We start from the raw sequence: 23,665 nt of genomic DNA, 5'->3' as shown, positions 1-23,665 counted from the left end.
GGGGGGGGGGGGGGGGGGGGGGGGGGGGGGGGGGGGGGGGTAGGAGTCAGAGAATGGCATGGTCACTGCTCTCGTGGGGCTTCCAGAAGTTCAGCTAGAGAAGACAGTCCCTAAGCAGCAAGGAAGTGACACAATCACACATAGTGATAAATGGCATAATTAAATAACACCAGGCCCTCGGACAGGAAGTTGCAGGAAACACCCACTTTTGATATGGTTGCCCAGGATGTCATCTCTAAGGAGGTGACACTTAAGTCAAAGCCGGAAGAAGACGAAGCATGAGCAGGGATGGGTGACAGGTTCCAGCAAGAACAAAAGCCCTGCAACAGGGAAGGAGTTTAAGTTTAATAAAAAGGGGGACAGTGTCACAAAGGAAATTAATTAAAATGGGAGGGACAGGTAGGTCGCTTTTGCTCCTTCTGAGTTTACTTCCTAATAGACGTCTTAATAAAATTACTCATCTAGAACTACAAGGCAACAGTAACTAGGAGTATCCGAATGTGGCATAATCTGTTACACTCATTACAGTCAAACTGAAATCAGTTGCCGAGCCAGAAAAAAAAAAATGACTAATTGGCATAATGCGAAGGTCTTTGAAGACTCTCATTTAGTATCGGCAGGTTAATCAGTAGGCTAATAAACAAGTTTTAGTTAAATACTTAGAAGGAAAAATATATTCTGTGCTTCTGCGTTCAGTTCTCTTGTCAGGGGCAAAAAAAATGAGGGCAAATTTTAGAGGTTTCACTGTTTAAGTAAGTATCCCTTTTGCCCACTCGAAAACTCTGACACTTATTGTTATTGAATTTTTTGTCATCTCGCGGCTCTTCTGTGAGATTGGAGGACTTTGAATTTGTGCCACTTTTATTAACTGCTGTGCCATTGAGAAAGGCTTTCACATCTGAGTTCCCCGGGAGGAGGGCCAGGTAATGGATGGATACTGTGTGACTCTGCCGGTCTGGAGTCCCGTGAATGAGAGGGGGCTGCAGGCGTGGCGTGTGACCGCGGGTTGTGCACTGCATAAGCAGCATCTCGATCTGTTAAAGGATGTCTGTAGATAGTCACTCACACATGCCTGTCTGGAGAGTAATACATATGACAGGGTTAAAGATCAAGGGTAATTGTTTTCATGCCATTGGTTTTTTTTTTTTTAACTTGTTAAATAGTAGAGGAGAAGAAGGGATTCATTCAAGACACCTTGGCATTAGGACTTATTCTTTCCTCTGTTTTCTTTTTTTTTTTAAATGTTTTAAATGTTTTATTTTATTTTTGATACAGAGAGAGACAGAGCATGAGAGGGGGAGGGGCAGAGAGAGAAGGAGACACAGAACCGGAAGCAGGCTCCAGCCTCTGAGCTAGCGGTCAGCACAGAGCCTGACGCGGGGCTCGAACCCACGAACGTGAGATCTGACCTGAGCCGAAGTCGGAGGCTTTACCGACTGAGCCACCCAGGCGCCCCTGTTTTCATTTTTATTTTTTCCAAGCCTCCCCTGGTAATGCCTTCGCCAGATCATGCTGGCGATCACAAACAGCCGGAGCGCTTCTCCGAGGCAGTGTCTAGGTGGGCTGATGGGCCCCAGCACGCTGGGAAGGGGCAGGAGAGTCCTAACAGTGACTGCAGTCTTGGGGCCTCCCTGCTCCAGCCGTCACACCCTCCATCTTCTCCCCTCCGTTAATGCACGTTTGACCACAGCATGTGTTCAAGACCCCACTTGTCTTGTGGAATCCACTTTCTCCTTGGTCACAACTCTGGCTGTTCTCTCTCTCTCTCTCTGATCACACCCACGTGGCTTTCCTAATTTTGATTAGTTGCATTTGCTTTCTTGTGTCTTCATCACCTTGACTGCGCTTCCTGTTCATCGGTGTGACCTCCTAGTCCTCAAATCCGGTGATGGTGGTAAAGCCTTAGCCTTCCCCTTTCTCGAATGTTCAGTAGTTCTCTTGCCTGCTGTGGGCCTGGGACTATACCACAAGCTGGAGTTACAGAATCAACGTCCAAATGGAGCTTCCTGTCCGTAGGGGGATGAGCACGTAAAACAGCTGCAGTGCAATATGTCGGTGCCATGACTAAGTCTGCATCACCTGTGGCTTAACAGGGAGTGCGGAGTAACACTCGTTACCTTGCGGAATGAGAATGAGAGCAGATTCCAGAGGAGCCGTCTTTCTTTAAACCGCATTGCCTTGATTCTCTTTCCTCGCCGTGGCTGCCTGCTAAGTCCTTCCTCGTCTCCTGCTGTGGGCATACCACACCGGGCGAGGACTTAGCTAGCCCCTCGCCCCGTTCTCCATACTGATCCCTGCTCTCAAGCTCCCTTACCACTGCACATGGTGGTTCAAAGAGGTTCCCCATATTTGCTTAATCTGAAAACCCAAGGAGACACCACCAGCTCTTCCATCTGGTCCCCAAACCTCATCGACTTCCTGTTGCAGGGCATTTACCTGCGCCCCTGTTATGTGACATGCCGTGTTCATGATACTGTGAGTCTTGACCACTGCATTCCTCAGATTTCCAGCCTCCTCTGCTTGGTGGCACATATCAGAACATCACATTACCGTGCTTCTCTCCACAGCAACAGGGTGCCTGGGGGGCTCAGTCGGTGGAGTGTTTGTGAGATTCTGACTTCAGCTCAGGTCATGATCTCACAGTTCATGGGTTCAAGCCCTGCATCAGGCTCTGTGCTGACAGCTTGGAGCCTGCCTCCAATTCTGTGTCTCCCCCTCTCCTCAGATTTCTTCTATAGGATTAGGGCTGCATCATAAAAACCCTCCCCCATAAACATTTTTACATGCATGAAAAATATTTTGAAAAATCCTTTGAAATGTATAATTGAGCTTGCGTGAAAGTGAGGAAGATCCTTAGAGGCCTAAAATGAAGCGAAACCGTGGACCAACAGCATCAATGATGCTAGGAAGCCAGACGCCGGCCCAGGGGCTTCTGCCAGCTCACTGTGACCCACAGCTTCCGTTTTCAGGACTCTGGAGGACGGAGGGGCCAGGCCAAGCGATGCATCATATCAAACATCCCTTGTTGGGAAACGAAGTGCAAAGGTCAAGACTCAGTAGGGGAAAAAAACCCTAAAAACTAAAAGTAAAAACCCAGCCTGCAAAAGAAAATAACATAGGACTTTTGACCATCTGGACCTTGGCTTGGGGTAAAGAGAAAGAGAAATTTTCCCTCAAAGTTGTATGGCAAGAAGTCAGTTCTAATGCAGGTTTACAAGGTCAACGTCACACTATTTGTATGGTCGCAAGAAATTCAAGATGGAAATATATTCTTTAAATTTTTTTTAATGTTTATTTTTGAGAAAGAGAGAGACAGAGCATGAGTGGAGGAGGGACAGAGAGGAGAGAGACACAGAATCCGAAGCAGGCTCCAATCTCCCAGCTGTCAGCACAGAGCCTGATGCAGGCCTTGAACCCACGAACTGTGAGCTCATGACTGAGCTGAAGTCAGATGCTTACCCTACTGAGCCACCCAGGTGCCCCAGTTGGAAATACATCCTAAAGAGGTCTCCATTTGGTAATATCCCCAGGTATCTGATAAAAGCAAATGCAAATAACATGAAAGGAACACAGCTTCAGTGGGACCTCAGATACGTTTCCAAGGAACTTGATCCCAAAGGAAAACAATAACCATGAAGTGTGTGGGGGAACAAGATACCATAATTATGAAACAGTAGAAATAACTAATACCATGAGTCTTGCAAAAACTTAAGATACTGAAATTATTGGAAGAGATTGATCTTTTTAGGGGAAAATTGAAAATGTGATTGAGGGAAACACTAGCAAAAATAATAAGTGTCATTTGAAAAAGAACCAAATAAAAGTTAAGAAATCAAAATGTGGGGTGCCTGGGTGGCTCAGTCGGTTAAGCCTCCGACTTTGGCTCAGGTCAGATCTCACATTCGTGGGTTCGAGCCCCGCGTCAGGCTCTGTGCTGACAGCTAGCTCAGAGCCTGGAGCCTGCTTCCAGTTCTGTGTTTCCTTCTCTCTCTGCCCCTCCTCCTCTCATGCTCTGTCTCTCTCTGTATCAAAAATAAATAAAACATTAAAAAAATTTAAAAAAAAAAGAAATCAAAATGTAACTGGAATCAAAATTAAAAGCTAAACAGTGGAGCGCTGTAGCACTTTTCAGATTTCTGAATAGTGAAATGAAACACAGATACTGAAAGAATTTCCCAAAAATCTACCCAGGGAGACAAAGAATTATTAAATGTGAAAAAAAAATGTTAAAAGCAAGGAAATTAGATCATTAACATCTAATGCATATCCATTGGAGGTCTGGAAGAGTAGAAAAGTAAAAGGAACCACAAGGCCTATTTTAGAGCATATTAATGCTAACAATTCACCCAATCAGACAAAATATGCAGATTCAGATTCGGATTAAGGAGTCACAGTGGATCCACTGTGAGGAGAGAGGAAAAGGCCAAGGTGTACAGAAGGAAAATACAGATCTCCAACGGAAAGGACGGATATGAAACTGACGGATGACTTCTTGACAATGGAAACCTCCAGACCGTGTAGTAGTATGTTCAAAACAATGTTGAGAAAGTAACCATCAACCTAGAATATACCAACAAAAAAACTGTCTATCGTGAAAAGAATATAAATAAAGACATCTTTAGACAAACAACAGTAATTGTAGATCAGGAAAATTTTTAAATGATTAAGTTTATAGAGCATCACTATTTAAAAACCTTCTGAGATGATGAAAATGTTTGCTGTCCAGTATGGTAGCCACCAGTCCATGGTGGCTAGGGGCCTAAGGAAGTAGATTTTGGTTTTATATAATTGTAATGAATTTTAATTTGAATAACTGCATGCAGCTACTGGCTATCTACACAGGGTAAGTTAGCATTATTGACAAGTGTGAGTTCATGAACACTTAAAGAACAATTCGAGAATAAAGATTTTTTTCAAGTATATGTAAAGGATTTTTTAATATTGACCACATACTAGACTCTTTAAAACAAGTCTCATTCATCAGGTGATGGACATTTAGACTCTTCCCATGATTTGGCTATTGTAGAAAGTGCTGCTATGAACATTGCGGTACATGTGCCCTAGGCATCAGCACTTCTGTATCCCTTGGGTAAGTCCCTAGCAGTACTATTGCTGGGTCATAGGGGAGTTCTGTCAATAGTTTTTTGCGAAGACTCCACACTGTTTTCCAGAGTGGCTGTACCAGTTTACATTCTCACCAACAGTGTAGGAGGGTGCCCGTTTCTCCACATCCTCACCAGCATCTATAGTCTCTTGATTTGTTCATTTAGCCACTGAGATGGTATCTCAGTGTGATTTTGATTTGTATTTCCCTGATGATGAGTGATGCTAAGCATCATTTCATGTGCCTGTTGGCCATCTGGATGTCCTCTTTGGAGAAGTGTCTATTCAGGTCTTCTGCCCATATCTTCACTGGATTACTCATTTTTTGTGTATGGAGTTTAGTGAGCTCCTTGTATATTTTAGATACTAGCCCTTTATCTGATGTGCCATTTGCCACTATCTTTTCCCACTCTGTCGGTTGCCTGTTAGTTTTTTTTATTGTTTCCTTTGCAGTGCAGAAGCTTTTTATCTTGATGAGGTTGCAGTAGTTCATTTTTGTTCTTGATTCCCTTGCCTCTAGGGATGTGTCAAGGAAGAAATTGCTGCAGTTGAGGTCAAGGAGGCTTTTTCCTGCTTTCTCTTCTAGGATTTTGATGGTTTCCTGTCTCACATTCAGATCCTTTTATCCATTTTGAGTTTATTTTTGTGTGTGGTGTAAGAAAGTGGTCTAGTTTTATTCTTCTACGTGTTGCTGTCCAGCTCTTCCAACACCACCTTTTGAAGAGGCTGTCTTTTTTCCATTGGATACTCTTTCTTGCTTTGTCAAAGATTAATTGGCCATATACTTGTGGGTCTAGTTCTGGGTTCTCTATTCTATTCCATTGGTCCATGTGTCTGTTTTTGTGCCAATACCATAGTGTCTTGATGATGACAGCTTTGTAGTAGAGGGTAAAGTCTGGGATTGTGATGCCTCCTGTTTTGGTTTTCTTCTTCAATATTACTTTGGCTATTCAGGGTTTTTTGTGGTTCCATATGAATTTTATGATAGTTTGTTCTAACTTTGAGAAGAATGCTGGTGCAACTTTGGTGGGGATTGCATTGAATATGTAAATTGCTTTGGGTAATAATGACATTTTAACAATGTTTATTCTTCCGTTCCATGAGCATGGAATGTTTTTTCATTTCTTTGTGTCTTCTTCAATTTCCTTCATAAACCTTCTATAGTTTTCAGAAGATGTGGTATATATATACACAATGGAGTACTATATGGCAATGAGGAAGAATGAAATACGGCCATTTGTAGCAAAGTGGATAGACCTCGAGGGTGTCATGCTAAGTGAAATAAGTCAGGCAGAGAAGGATAGATACCATATGTTTGCACTCATAGGTCTAACAGGAGAAACCTAACAGAGGCCCATAGGGAGGGGAAGGAGAAAAGAGAACTGGGGAGAGTGAAGGACACAAATCATGAAAGACTATTGAATACTGAAAATGAACCATGGACTGAAAGGGGAGGGGGAGGGAGGGAAGGGGGTGATGGTCATGGTGGGGGCACTTGTGGGGAGAAGCACTGGGTGTTATATGGAAACCAATTTGAAAATAAACTATAAAAAATAATAATAAAAAAATAAAACAAGTCTCAGCAATTTTTAGATTATCGGTATCATGTAGCTTCTGTTCCCTGATCATGATCATATAAAAAAATTTTTAAATGATAGCTTAAAGCAAAACATACAGTTAGAAATTTTAAAAGACACTTGTAAATACTCTGAGTCACAGAAGAATTAATAATCAAAATTAAATAATACATGTTACTAAATGAAAGTGAGTGACAATACCATTCAAAACATAAAAAATATTCCTAGAGTGGTATCTTGATAGAATTTATAGCCCTAAATGCATTTATTAAAACATTAGAAGGACTAAAAACTATTGAGCTAAGCATCTACCTTGAAAATTAGACAAATGAAAATATATCTAAAGAAAGTAGAACAGATAAAAATACATGTAAAAGTAGGAATTAATGAACTATAAGTCAAACATGCAAAAAAAGATCAACAAAGTTGATTCTTTGAAAAGACTAGTAAAATTGATAAACATCTAGGTAGACTGTTCAGAAAATAGAGCACTAAGAGAAATGATAGAGGGAATAGAAATACAGTGTTTTATCAATATGTTCAAATGTTTAGATGTAATTAACACATTCATAGAAAATATAACAGAAATAAGTACCACAGATATGCAAGAATAGGAACATAATGGATGTGATCTTATAACAAAGACGTTGAAGTTCATTATCAGCCTCGGACAGTTTAGGAAGGATTCCGATTTTATACAGGGCTCAAACCATTCTTTGAAGCCAGTATTAACTCAACTAAAACATAATGATATGGAGAAATGTCAGGCCGATGTCATTTATGAACACAGTAGCAAAAAATCCAAAAGAATTACTAATTAGCCAACAACTTGTTAACATATATAGTTATTTATCACAACAATGTTGATTATTTTACAAGAGCTATCATTTTTAAAAACCTGTACATGCAGTTTATCACATTAAACAGCTAAAAGGGGGAAAACATAATTTCATTAAATGTAGACAAAACATTGAATAGGATTAAAGATCATGATAAAAATATTATCAGATGGTAAATGGAAAGAAATCTCCCTTAAAAAGATGAATTTTTTTAAGTGACAGTGCATCACACTTAATGGTTAAACATTAAAAGCATTTTCCAGGGACACCTGGGTGGCTTAATCGGTTGAGCATCCCACTTCGGCTCAGGTCATGATCTCACAGTTTGTGGGTTCGAGCCCCATGTTGGGCTCTGTGTTGACCACTAGCTCAGAGCCTGGAGCCTGCTTCAGATTCTGTGTCTCTTTCTCTCTCTGCCCTTCCCCTGTTCATGCTCTGTCTCTCTCTATCTCTCAAAATAAATAAATGTAAAAAAATAATTTTTAAGCATTTTCCATAAAATCAGTAGACATAGAGGAGACCCTGATCAACAATTTAGTTTAACATTGAGCAGTAGGTCAGATCAACTGCATTAAGACAATAAAGAAGGTATAAAGAGGTACAAACTAGAAAGGAAGAAACAAACTAACATTATTCATAAATAAAAATGTACACTTGGGAAAACTAAAAATATCAATGGATTTATTTGTTACCAATAACAGAGTTTAACAAGGTTCTGGATATAATATCAGCATTAAAAAAGTCACTTGTATCTCTGTACAAACCAGCCCAGGGTGTTAGAATATGTTATGTTTCAAAGCAAGCTGTTTATGAATAACTCTAACAAATATGTGAAAAACCTTTACCAAGAAAATTATAAAGTTTCTTGAAAAATATCTTAAAACATCTAAATGGACAGATTTGTCATGACGGTAAATAAGATACGTGCATATTATAAGTCTGTGAATTTTCTGCCCATTTATCTCTTGATTCAAAGTAATTCAGGTTAAAGTCCTAGCTGGGTTTTCTTCTTTTTCTTTTTAACCAAGGTGAAATTCACTAGCGTCACATGAAGGGGGGTGTCGCGGTGCTCGGTGCATTTACAGTGTTGTAGGACCCTCCATCTGTCTGGTTGCAGAGCATGGTCGTCATCCCCACAGGAAGCCCAGCGAGCAGCCACCATCCTGTCCTGTCTTCCACGGCCCCTGGGTTCTGTGGGAACCACCAGCTTGGGTTCCGTCCCTGTGGACTTGCCTTTTCTAAAAACCAAGTTAAGAGGGGAAAAAAAATCAAATTGGATTCTACACTATATCATTAACAAAAATTAATTCCAGGTCATCTAAGAACTAAACCATACTGACTGGCTGGCTCAGTCAGTAGAGTGTGGGACACTAGGTCTCAGGGTTATGGATTCAAGCCCCACAGCGTGTGTGGAGCTTACTTAAAAAATAAAAATTAAAAATTAAGTAAATAAATTGCAATAGTAAAGATTTAAAGTCTTTTCTTAGAAAGTAGAAGAAAATATTTTTATCATTTCAGGCCAATAAACCATGAAGGAAATGTTAAATTCACCTAAAAAAATAAAGTTAAGACTGTCTCTTTATTAAAACTGCCACTAAAAGTGGAATTTGCGTTACTACAATTGTTAAAAGATCATTTTCCTAAGCATTTTCTACCAGTTAGTAAAACACACCAAAAAAATCCAATAAGAAAATGGGCAAAAAATATAAACAGTTGTTTTTTTAAGAGAGAGAGTGCATTAGCAGGGGATCGGGCAGAGAGAGAGAGAGAGAGAGAGAGAGAGAAAGAGAGGGAGTCTTAAGCAAACTCCATGCTCATTGCGGAGCCCAACATAGAACTCGATCCCACAGCCCTGAGATCATGGCCTGAGCCAAAATCAAGAGTCATACACTCAACCAACTGAGCCACCCAGGCGCCCCAAACAGATTTTTTTTAAATAAGGAAAGATCAATGGAGAAACATAGAATGGCAAACAATCTTGTAAGTCATCCACGAAGCATGACCAAAACCACAAAGAAGTCCTATTTGCCACTCACCAGTGGGCACAAGGTAACAATATCAAAGGTTATCAAGGACTTTGAAGTTTTGCATCCTGCTGGTAGGATTCTGCATTCTTACAAATGCTTGGGAATAGAAAACATTTGTGAAATGCACAAACCAGATGGCCCAACAACTTCTCTACAGGAACATGCTCGAAACCCTTAGGCATTTTCACACAGCATGTGAAAACAGCAAAAAGCTAGACACAGCCCAATGTTCGTTAATATTAGAATTAATGAAGTGTGATATACTCAAAGGGCAATGTACCATACTAACAATGATAAAAGATAAACTAGACACGAGTCTCCTTATTGTATTCCTATTCCTTATACTTATGTCAACTTATATTTGTGTAAAATATTTTAACCTTAAAAAATTTTTCAATTGGACCCCCCATTACTTCAAAACTAAAGTACAAACACCATGAAAGCACCCAAAACCATTTCTCCAACCGTACATTCTGCTTCTCTCCACTGCCCCCACCAGCCTAACCAATAATCCCGTAGTTGCAGGAAAAAGGCAGGTGTTTTCTGGCTTCATGCGTTGGCCCAGCCATTCAGGAGATGCTGAAATGCTCCTGTCCTCATCCGGGTTTTCTGGATCCTACCTACCCGTCCATCAGAGCTGCAGTCAGACCTCCCCATGGAGACCCTCCAGTCCACCTTGATCCTTGGGAATTGTTTCCTGCTCCGGAATCCTGCAGGACCCATTGCCTGAACCCCTCCTATGATATCCAATGTGTATTTTTTCCTTTTTATTATGTGTCCCCTAATAGATATCAGGGCATAACACTTATAATTGTAAATTATGGGACATAAACATTTTTCCACTAACTCAGAAACTTAGACTGGGAATAAGATTGTCACTCCTATTCCCTAAATTTTCTCTCTGGCACTAAAAAGGTGCTTATTGAATAGGTACCATGCCATTTCAGTTGCAAAACAATACTTTGCTACTAATTTTAAAAGTTACCTTCCTCTTTTAAATATAAAACAAGCCGAGGGCATCCATTATCTATCTGTCAATAAAAGTCAAGGCACAAGATATCAGCTACTCCCATATAAATGATGGGCTGGGGTAAGATATATTTTAACAAGTAGATACAGTTTTAAATGGAAAATAAAAATAAAAGGTGCAGCCAGTACTCAAACAAATTATTATCCTTGACATCCAAATTAATTCCTTCTTTATGTGTTCTATAAAGAGGAAAAAATATTTTAAATAATTGGTCAGGGCTTTTCTAGTAAAAAAGACTAGGAAAGTGTATTATTAAATCCTACAAATAGCATGTGGTTGCATCTGATCACTTGGTGCTACTAATCACATTTGTTCCTGGGGCCGTGGTCCAAAGGAGTTAGCCAGAGTGATTGAGGGGCCACAAACACCATGACCTCTGTGGAAACTGAGGCCAAGTTAACATAGAGGTGTTGGCCTAGTCTGTTCTCTTTAATACTGCTCAGAATAATGAACTCCCGTCTGATCTGTCACTTCACTTCCATTCAAATTAATAAAATCTAATTCATTTTAATGGGATTCAAAGTGATTTGATTCAGTTCAATCAAATTCTGCTCAGTGGAATCAGTCCTTGATTGAAATCTATTAAGTTCAGTTCAATAAAATAAATTTAAATATTATTCAGTGAAATTAATTTTTAATTAACTAACATTTCAGTTCAGGTCCATTTTGATCTGAACTTCAGGTCTCTATTTCTATATTTGGTCCCTATTCAAATTAATAACATATAGAAGAATCCAACGTAATCCTGAAAGATGCACCATGAGGCTAATCAACTACATTCATTTCTATTCATCCCTAATTAAATGAGTTTAGTGACATTCAATCACAGAGAGATAAATGCTCACCTTTATCTAGCATATTGAATGTTTTTATTAAAACTTCAAAATTATAAGTTTTCCCAACTTCACAACACTATGTGCAGCGTGAACTCCATGGGACTTTTGTGGATTCGTTCTTTGTTTGATCTTTGTATTAACATAGGATAACACGGAATCAGAGGGCCGGGAAACAAAAGGGAATATTATTATCCAGTTAATAAGCTGACTTTTACAAAACCTATAGGCAGCCTGAGTTGATAGGCCGTTGTGTCTGTGAGAATGCCAAGATGTCTGATGCTCAACTTCATTTTTAAGGTTCTGACTCTGAATGTAAAATACAGTCCTTAGGATTCAGGATCACAGTTGTGAAACTGAAAAAGCTCTGGACTGCTGTGAAATAAGCTTTACATCCAGAATCAGCTTGAGAAGGCGGTAGCCACTGTGGAAGGGAGAGTCCTTCCTATCAAATAATACTCTATGTACTGAATGTTGTCGCTTAGAGAGGTGACAAACAGCGAATAAGAACAGAGTGAAAAAGAAAGGTTACAATGACTACATTATTCTGAAAAAAAAAATTACTAGGAATTTTAAATGGAGATGTTGCTGCAGGAAACACTTTCCATGCCTTCCCTGGAAAATGAAGTCCTAGACTGGTGTTCCAATGACAGCTGGGCACGGAGCCTCTCAGGATTCTTTGAACTAACGCACACCGTCATGCTCTCAGGTCGGGGTATGGGAGACGCATGTGATGATAAGGATCATCGGGACACTAGTGACCGAGCCCTGAGATCTTCCTCTGGGAGTCTTCTCGTATAGATCTTATTTTGTGCTCCGGGGAACCTAGAGGGTCAACAAGAGCCCCAGGTGGATCTTCTCTTAGGTAAATTGGAAATCCTTCTCTGTACTAATGTCCTGCCAGCGCGAAAAAACGCGGAAGCAGTCCCTCTATGACTTGGCCTCCCAGCCCTCATCTTTCCATGAGGATGCTGAGACCTGGGCTGCCATGGTCTAGCTCTTAGAAGCCACTGCATGGGGACAGACTCTACATGTTGAAGAAGAGAGGCTGGCTCTGTTTAGGCCAGAGAACTCTAGGACCGGGAAGCCTGTGCCCTCTTCCAGGTCCTGGGGGCAAGGGCAGTCAGCACTAGCTTTGCGGCTTTGCAACCCTTGGGTTGTGTACATCTCATACTGAAGGAAAAGGGGGATCTGGCCTGTTCGATCTTCCAAATCACCGCGGTCAAGTTACCTAGAGGGCTCTGTAGTGGCCACAGCACCTCTGAATTTCCTCTTTGCTCCAGCCCAGCCCACAGCTCACTGTAAGGTTTTACCTTCCTTCTTCTCTAGGTCATTTGCATTGCAGGGAGGATTCTTGCAGGCACCAACTGCTCTGTGCACACAGTCTAGAATTGCACCAATTAAAGATATCTTTATTTAGTAGGCATATTCTCGCTCTTTGCACCATCGTGTGGAGCGCTGTAATCAGATCAGAGTGGTCAGCTCAGACTGACCAGTGAGGTGGATGGAAGAAGAAGCGGTGGCTGTTTGGTAAAGACAGCAGGGAGGAGAAAATGGGAGACTTTTCAGAGCGAGAGTCACTTCTTTAGAAATCGGATCCTGCACTGCAGGGGACTTCAAACAGCCAGGATGCTGCCAGACAGAGGGAGCAGGGGGCGGCCAGCAGGGGGCGTGGAGCGGAGCACCGCAGGCGGGTGTCTGCGCGGTTGTACCTGCTCTAGTTCCTTGCTGAAAAGCCCCCTGTGATTCTCTAACAGAATTTGCAGATAAATAGATCGCAGTAGGTAAAATAAAACGCTTTTGCCAGGCTAAAAATACGCTTTTAAGTTTTCATTTTGGAGACAATGAAGCCTCGCGGTATTGTTTTTAATATCCTCTAGAAGTGGATGAAATGGAACTAATTAAATGTCCCAGTGACCCTGGTGGGTCTTACCTTAAGAGTGTGCCAGGATAATATTTACTTAAGCCGACCGTTAAGGTACTTTGTGGAGCCCAGACGATTCAAAGAACACATTTCGAGAATCGCACAAATGTATCACATTTCGTCAAGAGGTCCCCTGGCACTGGCCCTTGGGTTTCTGAAACAACTTGCTAGGAAGAAAATTAGAGAGATCTCTTGGTTCCTTCAGGGCCTTTTTCGCTTCTTCTTTCCCCAGTTAGTCATCCAAACAATAATAAACCCTTCCGCATAACGGAAGGATCTCCAGTACAAACAGTGTAGTGATTCTATTTAATTCAATCTGAATCCGGTTGTTCTAACACGACGTCCCTTACTTTGATAACTTAGCTTCTAGTTAACTTTGAATATGGGTTCATCATTAGTAATCCTGTTCCAGTAGCTACCTACTGAATCCAGTTAACAAAAATCTTTTCTATTTCGAGATTAGAGGCGTTCTTGAACTCTTGGCACTGGATAACTAAAGTATTTCTCTTCCAACCACTTCTTATTCTTGTCTTTTTAAAGTCTTTCCATTTACATCATCTTTAACTGCTTTTCCCCCAGAGCCAATTAACAGGTAAATAATTACTGACGAAGCAAAAAGGAGCACCTTATTAGCATAACACTAGAATAAGGCAATTCTTTGTTCAATGAAAATTGAACCATTTTCTTGTTGAATATAAAATAGATGCCAAACTAATAATTTATTATACTTACAGTGATTTGACTGAACCAAATGTGCCAATGCCAATAGCAAAGGGTACAATTTGCTTTTTCCCTGGAATGTGTGGTTCTTACTGGCATTCTGCTGCCCTTGGCACACGTGGAAACAGCTAAGTTTAAAGCCTTTTGTACTGTGCTTAATTTATTTTCCTCGGAAGGACAACGAAATAACATCAATTTTGCTCCACCTTAACTGGGAAACAGTAGCCATCTAAGGCCATCCGTAGCTTGAAACAGAGGTGAGGTTTGGGGGGAATTGGACTACCCGTACCTGGTCACTAGGGTGTCATTTGTCACTGACTAGAGGAAGTGTCACTGCAGATCATTCCCCTGGATCCCACCCTGGTTTCTACTAAGAGTCCTTCCATCCAGGAATGGAGGGTCAGCCCTGTGAGATTCGTTCAGAGCCTGGATTCCACACAGACCTTAGCCTTTCACTGGAAAGCCCACTTCCCAAACAACTTGCCGATGACGCTTCCTCTCCCGGGGCTTCTCCCCACTCCCTGCCTTCAGAAATCAGTAGGCTTTCTTTTCTATCTCCCCTACCACACATTTCTCAGAATCTCCTGCTCAAGGAGAGGCTGATAATTATCTTGCTCTTTTTACTGACAGTGTTCTGATTTTTTTTGAAGAATACTGAGCCACATTTGACTTCTCTCATTCGTGCATTTTATCATCACTGTCTATAATGAAAATATAACAGCATTAGGTTGTTCTACTAGTTACTGGAAGAAATTATGTGAAATTGAGCTGAGGTTTTAAATATATACTCTTCCAGGGGCTATTTGAATTGAATGACAGGGATGGCAAAGGAATTTCCTGCCAGACAGCCCATTAACCCCAGTTCTATAGGTATCGGGTTTGTTTCCTCTCCTCTGTCACATGTGTGGGCACCTCCTTGTCCCCAAAACAATGATAATAACCAAAAATTCCTTTGATGGAAAGAATTTAGCATTAGGTCACCTTGAAGAGACGCAGTGTGGTAAATAAATGTGATAACCAGTCTAGGTCATGCATCTACATTTTGGGGATCAAGTGGTGACCTGGAAGGCTCCAGGGGCATTTGCAAGGTCAGCATCGTACTGTCCACCTTTGCCCCCTTCCTGTAATGTGGCCTCAAGATGGAATCAACAGAGCCCTTGTTCAGCTTACTGGCCAGATGGTCTGGCTCAGATTTTATAATTTCCATAAATGGAATTTTCAAGCCTTGGTTTTTGAAACTCTTGACTGGATCACAATCTGAGTTTATTATTGGTCATGGTTCCAACATAGGGAAGCATCTGAATGTCAATGCTTTACTCTTCACTCTGATGGAAAGAGAAGGGAGAAGCAAAGACAAAAACAAACAAAGCCACCTTGAATGGCTCCCTGCATGCTGGGACATGGCTCAGATGGGCAAATGATAGAGTTTCAGAGTGGACCCTTGTCTCAGAGACCTGGCCTCTCTGGATACTGGAATCTCTCTCTCTACTCTACCAAATGAAGTCAAATACATTTTTTTAAATTCAGGTGCCATAAATGATCTTGCAAAGGGAAAGATCATAACTTTTCCAAATTAAGTCAACACACCTGAAAAATCTAGAAATTTGCATGAATTAGAATATTTGTCTAACTCTCTTCCAAGTTCAGAGCATTTGCTTATTTATTACATCAAGCCTGAAGCTCCCAGGAGAGCTTCATTACTTTAAATTGCCCACCATCCAAAATCCCATTTACAATTGCACCAAAAAGATCAATATACCTAGCAACAAATCTAACCAAGGAGTTGAAAGACTTACACTCTAAAACTGTAAGACATTAATAAATGAGTCATTGAAGATAACTCAAACAAAGGGAAAGACATCCCATGCTCATGGATTAGAAGAACTAATGTTCAAACTACCCAAAACAATCTCCAGATTCAGTGCCATCACCTATCAAAAAACCAGTAGCATTTTTCTCCAGACTAGAACAAATAATCTTAGAGTTTGTGTGGAACCACCAAAGACCCAGATAGTGAAAGCAATCTTGAGAAAGAACAAAACTGGAGGTGTCACAATCCCAAGTTTTAAGATACCTTATAAAGGTAATCAAGACAGTGTGGTACTGGCCAAAAAAAGACACATCGATCAATTGAGAAGGATGGAGAACCCAGAAATAAACCCACACTTACATGGTTAATTAATTTACCACAAAGAAGGCAAGAATATACAATGGGGAAAAGACAGCCTCTTTAATAAAAGGTTTTGGGGAAATTGGACAGCTATATGCAAAAGAATGAAGCTGGATGACTTTCTAACATCAAACAAAATAAACTCAAAATGAATTAAAGACCTAAATGTGAGACCAGCTATATGCAAAAGAATGAAGCTGGATGACTTTCTAACACCAAACAAAATAAACTCAAAATGAATTAAAGACCTAAATGTGAGACCTGAGACCTGAAACCATAAAACTAGTAAAAGAAGACATAGCCATTAATCTCTTAGCATCAGCTTTAGCAACGTATTTGTGAACAGATCTCTTCAGGAAAGGGAAATAAAAGTAAAAATAAACTATTGGGACTACACCAAAATAAAAAACTTTTGCAAAGGATAGAAAACCATCAACAAAATGAAAAACCAACCTACTGACTGGGAGAAGATATTTACAGATGATATATCCAATAAAGGGTTAATATCCAAAAAATGTAAAGAAATTAAACAACTGAACACCAAAAAAGTAATAATAATAATCTGATAAAAATGGGCAGAGGATGTGAATAAGATATTTTTTGGAAGAAGACATCCAGACAGCCAACAAACGTAAAGAGAAGCTCAACATCGCTCATCACCAGGGAAATGCAAATCGAAACCACAAGGAAATATCACCTCATGCCAGTCAAATAGCTGTTATCAAAATGACAGGATATAACTAGTGTTGGCAGGATGTGGAGAAAAGGAAACCCTAATAAGCTCCCGGTGTGGATGTAAATTAGTGTGACCACTGTGGAAAACAGTATGGAAGTTCCTTAAAAAATTTAAAATGATCCAGTAATTCTACTACTGGGTATTTATGCAAAGAATACAAAAACACTAACTTGAAAAAATACATGCAGCCCTCTGTTTATTGCAGCATTATTTACAATAGCCACGATATGGAAGCAGCCCAAGGGTCCATTTATAGATGAATGGCTAAAGAAGATGGTGTGTGTGTGTGTGTGTGTGTGTGTGTGTGTGATGGACTTGTGTGTGTGATGGACTATTGCTCAGCCATAAAAGGAGTGAGATTTTGCCATTTACATCAACATAGACAGACCTAAAGGGTATTATGCTAAATGAAATAAGTCAGAGAAAGACAAATACCGTATGATTTCACTTAGGTGTGGATTCTTAAAAAAACAAATGAACCAACAAAAGGCCAGACTCATAAATACAAGGAGCAAACTGATGGCTGTAAGAAGGAAGGGGGGTGAAAGATGGGTGAAATGGGTGAAGGAGATTAAGAGGTACAGACTTCCAGTCATAAAATAAATAAGTCATGGGGATGAAAAGTGCAGCTTTTGGGGAAGCTAGTTGATAATACTCTAACAGCATGTCGGGTGACAGATGAGGACTGCACTTACAATGATGAGCATTGAGTAATGTATAGAAGTACGGAATCACTAGGTTGTATGCCTGAAACTAATATAATGTTATATGCCAACTATACTTCAATAATAAAATAAAAATAAATAATCTACCTTAAAAATAAAAACTAAGACAAAACTGAAGCAGTTTTTATGCCATTCCAGTATGGCTCTTGCCTCATTTTTATTTCTGAGCTCTCACACAGGAATTGGGCAGGTGCATACCCAATGTCCTGAATGGATGGATGAGTTATTATAATAGAATTCTAGCCATATACCTGAAGACTTTAACTGCCTGGCCTTCTAGGCTTCGGGCTGACAGCGCCCTCATTAGGTTCCATTCCCTCCCAGCTTCCAGCAAGAGAAGCTGTCATCTCCCATTTCATCCCCTCCCCTGTCTGTCTGCCTGACTTCTTGCTGTCATTCACCTGACACTCTCCTTGAAAAATCTCCTGTGAGCATCTAGCTGTCAAATTAAAAGAGAAAGTTAAGATTCTCATCTTCATGGACTTCACTCTGAAATCTGACAGTTCAGACCATGCTGCCTTTGGGAAGTTCTTTGATATTTTTCCCTTCACCCTCTCTGACTGCTCCCTTTCCTGACTTCCACCATGGCCATCTGCCTCTTTCTCTTCTCCAAATGCTCTTATAATCTAACAGGTTCCAATGGCATCTCTCCTGCTACCAGTATTTTCTCATTTACCCTCATGCTTCCTAAAATGGGATTTGCAGTCCAAGAATGCTCCTAAGATCCAGACTTATGTATCACATCCTTCACCCTTTCTTCAGCACATTCTCTAAACGTCTTATCTTCCTCCCCCCATTATCATTATCTTGGTGAAACACATCACCCAAACCAAAAGCCTGAGATTATTCAACACCTTCTTCCTATCTTCTCCACCACCCTAATCCCAACAATCCTACACCAATTATACTTTGCCAATCTCCTTCTATTTTCAGTTCCTCTCCATTTCCACTATTATTTTATTGTCTCTTCTGTATTAACCTAGGAGCATCACATCTGGCCTCCCTGACTTCATTCCCTGGAAGTCTTTCATCTTACTTTGATCTTTGAAATACAAATTTGATCATGATAATTCCCTGCTTAAAATCCTTTAATTGGTTCGCATTACTTACAGGATGAAGTTCAACCTCTTTAAGTTGGGAGGAAATAAACGCTGAAAAGCCAGAATAAGCCAGTGCAAAGCAACTTCTTATTTGGACAAAGATTTTTTGTGAAATGCCTGCATCTGCTATTACTACCTACCCCTGCTCCCCTTTCAAACATACCTCTTCAGACTTAGTCTACCTTATTCTATCTAAATACTCCTATATATTCTTTCCATGTGGAACTTTACCTCTCTGTTGTTTTGCATTCTGCTCCTTCTTCTTACAAGTCTTTACCTCTCTTACATCCTTATTCACCGTTCAGCCTTCAACACATAGCTCGAATACTTTACCTCTTCCAGGAAACTTTTCTTCATAACCTCTTTTCCTTCACTCAGGTTCTCATGTGTCATAAATCTTATTAAACTCAATCTGTGTCTTTTTCCTCCATCGTTCTGCTAAGTTTCTTAGAATGTTTGACACACAATGGAAACTCAAGCACTGTTTGATGATTGGATGAACAAACAAATACGTGAGTGAATATTAGGCCATTATTTGGAATGAAGGAAAGTGTATTGTGTAAGAGCATTGTACAGTATCTTGTGAGATACAATGTCACACTTCTGGTCTGGGAGCAAATCTGTGGTGTGATTGAAAGAATCACTTTGCCTCTCTAGACCTCAGTTTCCTTACCTGTAAAATAAGGAGATCACATTAAGAAGCAATGAAGGTCATTTAGCTCTGATAGTCTATAAACCCCCAGATTCTCACTTCATGGAAAAGCACGGCTGGTCATGAGCTTCAGTGTCATTTTACAGAATCAGCACTGTAATTTACAGAATCAGTGCACATCTATATGCCTTCATCATGGGTGTCCTCACCTGGCTAGAGTGGCTACTAAGTAGACACCTAAGTTACCAAAGCTTGAATGTCAAAGTTTCTTCCAGGGAAAGAGGTGTATATTCTGGTGGGAAATTTTGAGCTTACCATTGCTGGTCATAATTTTTAATTAAATATTACTTTTATTGAAATGCATTTACTTTTAAGAGGGTAAAGTGATGGTCAGTCTACCGGCTAGCAATGGTGTCTCTGGGGGGCAGTTTGTATGTGTAGCGTCAAAGTGGTCATGCCTCACCTACCTGACTGTGCCTTCTCCTTTTCTCGTAGATGGAAGTCCTTACACCTGGTGGGTTGGCAAGGCCAATGAGAAGCACTACTACTGGGGGGGCTCCGGGCCCGGGATCCAGAAGTGCGCCTGCGGCATCGAGCGAAACTGCACAGACCCCAAATACTACTGTAACTGCGATGCGGATTACAAGCAGTGGTGAGTGCACGCTCCCCTCCCCGTGCGCCTTGAGGTCAGAGTAATTAGGTAGAAGAGGCCATTTGAAAATTGCTGAAATAATAAGCAAACAGGTGAGCAGTATCTGGGAGCTAACCCAGTTGACAAATGTCAGAACTGTACTGAAAAATATGAAAGCAGAAAGAGGTCAGTGTTACAAGCGTGTGCATTTAGAAATAAACAGGCACATAATTGATGTGTTCCCGTTTTATTCAGAGAGAAGAATAATGAGCCATGTAGAAGATGGTGATTTACATTATGAAATGTGCTTTGTAACAATGGAGGGAATGGCCATGGGCAGGGAGCCCCTGTGCAGGCATGTGAGAGCTTCGGGGATAAATGGCCTTCTTCCACCTTTTGCAGTGTTTGCTGCATGAGAAAAAAAAGAGGAGGGGGAAGGGAAAAGAGAAAGTGGTTCTTTGCTCTGTCTTGAGCAACAGTGCTTGCCCATCTACTTTTTCTTCCTGCCTTGAACTGTTTATAACTCGGCCCTGGCCAGCAGGGTGGAAAATCCCTTGGGTTCTTTTCCTGAGGGAGGGAGAGAAAAACAGGGCAGGAGGGAGAGACGCGGAGAGTGAAGACAGCACACACTGTTTCCGATCAAGCCTCTGTCTCCTTTATTTTTCTTCTTCTCTCTCTCTCTTTTTTCATCCCAGAAAACACTGTCTCTTAAATAGCGATTTGGGGCCTGGGACTGACCCGGGTCGGTTGTCAGGTAAACAGAGTCAAATGCATATCAGAAGAAGCGCCCAGACTTGCCTCAGCAATGCTGGGGAGGGGGAGCTGGCGCTGAATAATCCAAAATGCAGTTTTGATCTTTTGTGCACCTTGGCCACTCTACGTCTGGCCCAGCATGACTGACGCCAAAATCTTGGACCAGGAAATGGCAATCTCCAGCCTCCAGATGCAAATCTTGTTTACTGGTTCACTCCCTGGAGAGTGATAATCCTTGCCTGAGGCAGCCAGAAAACTTGGCGGCTTCCGACACTCAGATACAGATAAAGTTCAGGAAGGATCCATCTTGGGCTTCTCTCATCCCCCTCCTAGCTTTTGCTCTGCTTCACAGTGAATGGCTGGGTCCACGTCAGTAACAGATAAAGATAAAATCAGCTGTCATCCTCTGTGCAAAAAAGAGGCCCCAGAACTGTAGGTGGAAGTCTGTAAACCCAAGTACGGCTCACACATCACACACCTGCTTCGCACAATTTCCGAAGCAGGGAGGACCCTACGTGCGCCTCTCCTGCCCCTGGCCAGCAGCACAGGGCAGGGCTCCGAATGTCATCAAGAGCAACCACAGTTTACTTCAGTCTGCCTCTGGTTCACACTATTTAGAAAAACAATTTACAAGGCAAGTTCATTCTACCAGTTAACTAAAGACGAATTCTAAATGTAAAGTTATATGATTTACACACAGGGCATCTACCTATTTTCCAAATGTTCTCTTAGCAAATGAAACGCATCACCAAGGCTGTATATTTCAGTGCTTAAGAATTGCATGTGCACATGCACCTGTGCGTGTGTGCAAGTAGCTACCATTATTTTTTATTTGTGGCTTATTGTAAAGAAAAAAATCACAGTATTTGAGTTTTAAGTGTATTTGTTCAAAAGCTATCTCTACACACACATTCACACACTCTACAAAGATTGGGAGTCAGGAGAATGGAAGCCAAAGACAGGTCTCTGAAGTTAACTTCTCATTCATTAAGTGAGTCTACTTATTAAGTCAAGAATATTGATTGAACTCTTATGGACCAGGTGCTGGGGATAAAACACAGAATGACAAGAACAAGAATCCTTCCCTTGACTTATGTTTTGTTGTCACTTGTTACTAGTGTGTGTCCTTAAGCAAGTTCCATACACAGATTTATGGGTCAGTTCAACATTGACTCCCAGGCCCCTCAAAGAAAATTTAAGTCTAACTGAGGGAGTAGAGGGAGTGGTTAGTAAGGTCCTCACAGGAAGAAGGATGCTTGAGAGAGAAGTGAGAGTTTGCTGGGCACACTTGTCCTTGCAAGGTCGCATTGGAGGAGAAGCAGTTTGAGGAAGCATGAGCACAGTAGATTTGGAATGCCGTGTGAAGAGGAGCCATGGTAAAGCTAAGGCTGTGGGCAGGACGACCCTGGCACTTCCGTTCTTTCGGGGCGTGGTGGGAGTTTGGATTTGCCAGAGATGAGCCCTGTGATGGAAGTCTTGATGGAGGAGGGGGGACTATGGGGGGAATGGCACAACAGTCCGTGAAAGGCATCATGGGCTTAAGGTGCATGAAGGCACAGCCATAAAGAAGGAAGAATTTGTATGAGATGTGGGAAGTGGGGTCCATAGGATTTGATGGTTAGGCCTCTATGAGGAGTTAAAGGAGGAATCTGGGTTCACTCCCCCTTGGGCACCTGGAAATGGAGTAGAAGCAAGGCCATGCCTCAGGCTAAGGCATAAAGCTTTGAGCAAGTAGATGATGAGTTCAGCTTGGAAAGCAGTTAGAGGTCCCGCTATTGCATCATGTCTAAATCCAGACGGGCACCGTTAATGGAATGGCCGGTAAGAAATAGAGATTTCAGAGAAATGTATTTGCATCTGAAGTCATTTCCAAGAACATACTCGAATTCAGATCACAGATGAGCAGACTCATTGCAGACAGACCTATTCGACGGCACTCACAGACACACCGCTCTGGCAAGACTTGATTGGATCGTAACTGTTCACAGTTTCTCGGGGCCCCAGACACAGCCGGTGTGGGGGGCAGCTAAGACACCCTCACCCCTTTGCTTCTGTAAAATTGGTCTAATATCCCCTAATAGAGGCACTATATTTTGAGCAAATGGAAACGTTTAATGAGTATGTTTGCAGTAAATAGCTATTAAAATGATCTTCCCTATTTAGCACAAGAAAGAAAGCTTTTGGTGCTTTCTTGCTGGTCTTTGAATTCGCCAGCACCTGGCAAAGGCCTTGCTATGTGGATGCTTTACAAATAGTGTAGACTTGACACCTTTGAGGGAGGCTTTCAACCACTCGGAAACACAGATTTGTTGTCTGAGTAATAAAAATAAATCTTGATTGGCAGACTTCTGTGTGAGTAAATGGAATATAGGATATGAAAACAATTCTGTAAATTGTGTAATATGGGATGCGTAGCTATTTGCCATTCTTAATTATATAATTCTTAGTGCAAGTCTTCATGATTCCAAATGAATCTTTAGAAATGACAACAGCCTGTGGAAAGTGAGTTCCTTCCTGCCCGGGACCTGCTGGGCAGCAGACCTCAAGGTGAAGGTGAATTCTATAGCACCCCCCGGCAGCGTTAGGATAGCCTTAGCTGGAGAGACTTGCATCCGGTGTCGTCAGAAAAGAAGGGTCAGGTCCCTGCACGCCATCCACCCTCCGGCAGAGAACCTTGAGCCAGGCTGGTGAGCCGAATACAGCTCGCTTCCCATAGGGCAAGAACGAGAGCAACTCCGTCAGTGGTGACAGGTCAGACACTTAGGGCACCAGGGCGGGCTGGGTGAAGGGGCCAGCTGTTACCAGGCATTGTCTGGGGCTCCTGTTTTCACCCAGAGCAGGAAGG

General features: G+C 41.4%; 1 protein-coding gene across 1 annotated transcript in view; it reads left to right on the top strand.

The window, feature by feature from the left end:
* The window catches only part of CNTNAP2 (contactin associated protein like 2), a 1,359,261-nt gene that overhangs the window by 914,939 nt on the left and 420,657 nt on the right, over positions 1–23,665 (top strand). Inside the window, exon 13 of the mRNA XM_029921999.1 lies at positions 19,932–20,088. Coding sequence (XP_029777859.1) covers positions 19,932–20,088 — 157 coding nt within the window. The remainder of the gene's footprint in view (positions 1–19,931; positions 20,089–23,665) is intronic.

This window comes from Suricata suricatta, chromosome 2 (assembly GCF_006229205.1).
Source record: "Suricata suricatta isolate VVHF042 chromosome 2, meerkat_22Aug2017_6uvM2_HiC, whole genome shotgun sequence".
Taxonomy (NCBI): domain Eukaryota; kingdom Metazoa; phylum Chordata; class Mammalia; order Carnivora; family Herpestidae; genus Suricata; species Suricata suricatta.
This window is presented reverse-complemented; position numbering and strand designations above follow the sequence as displayed.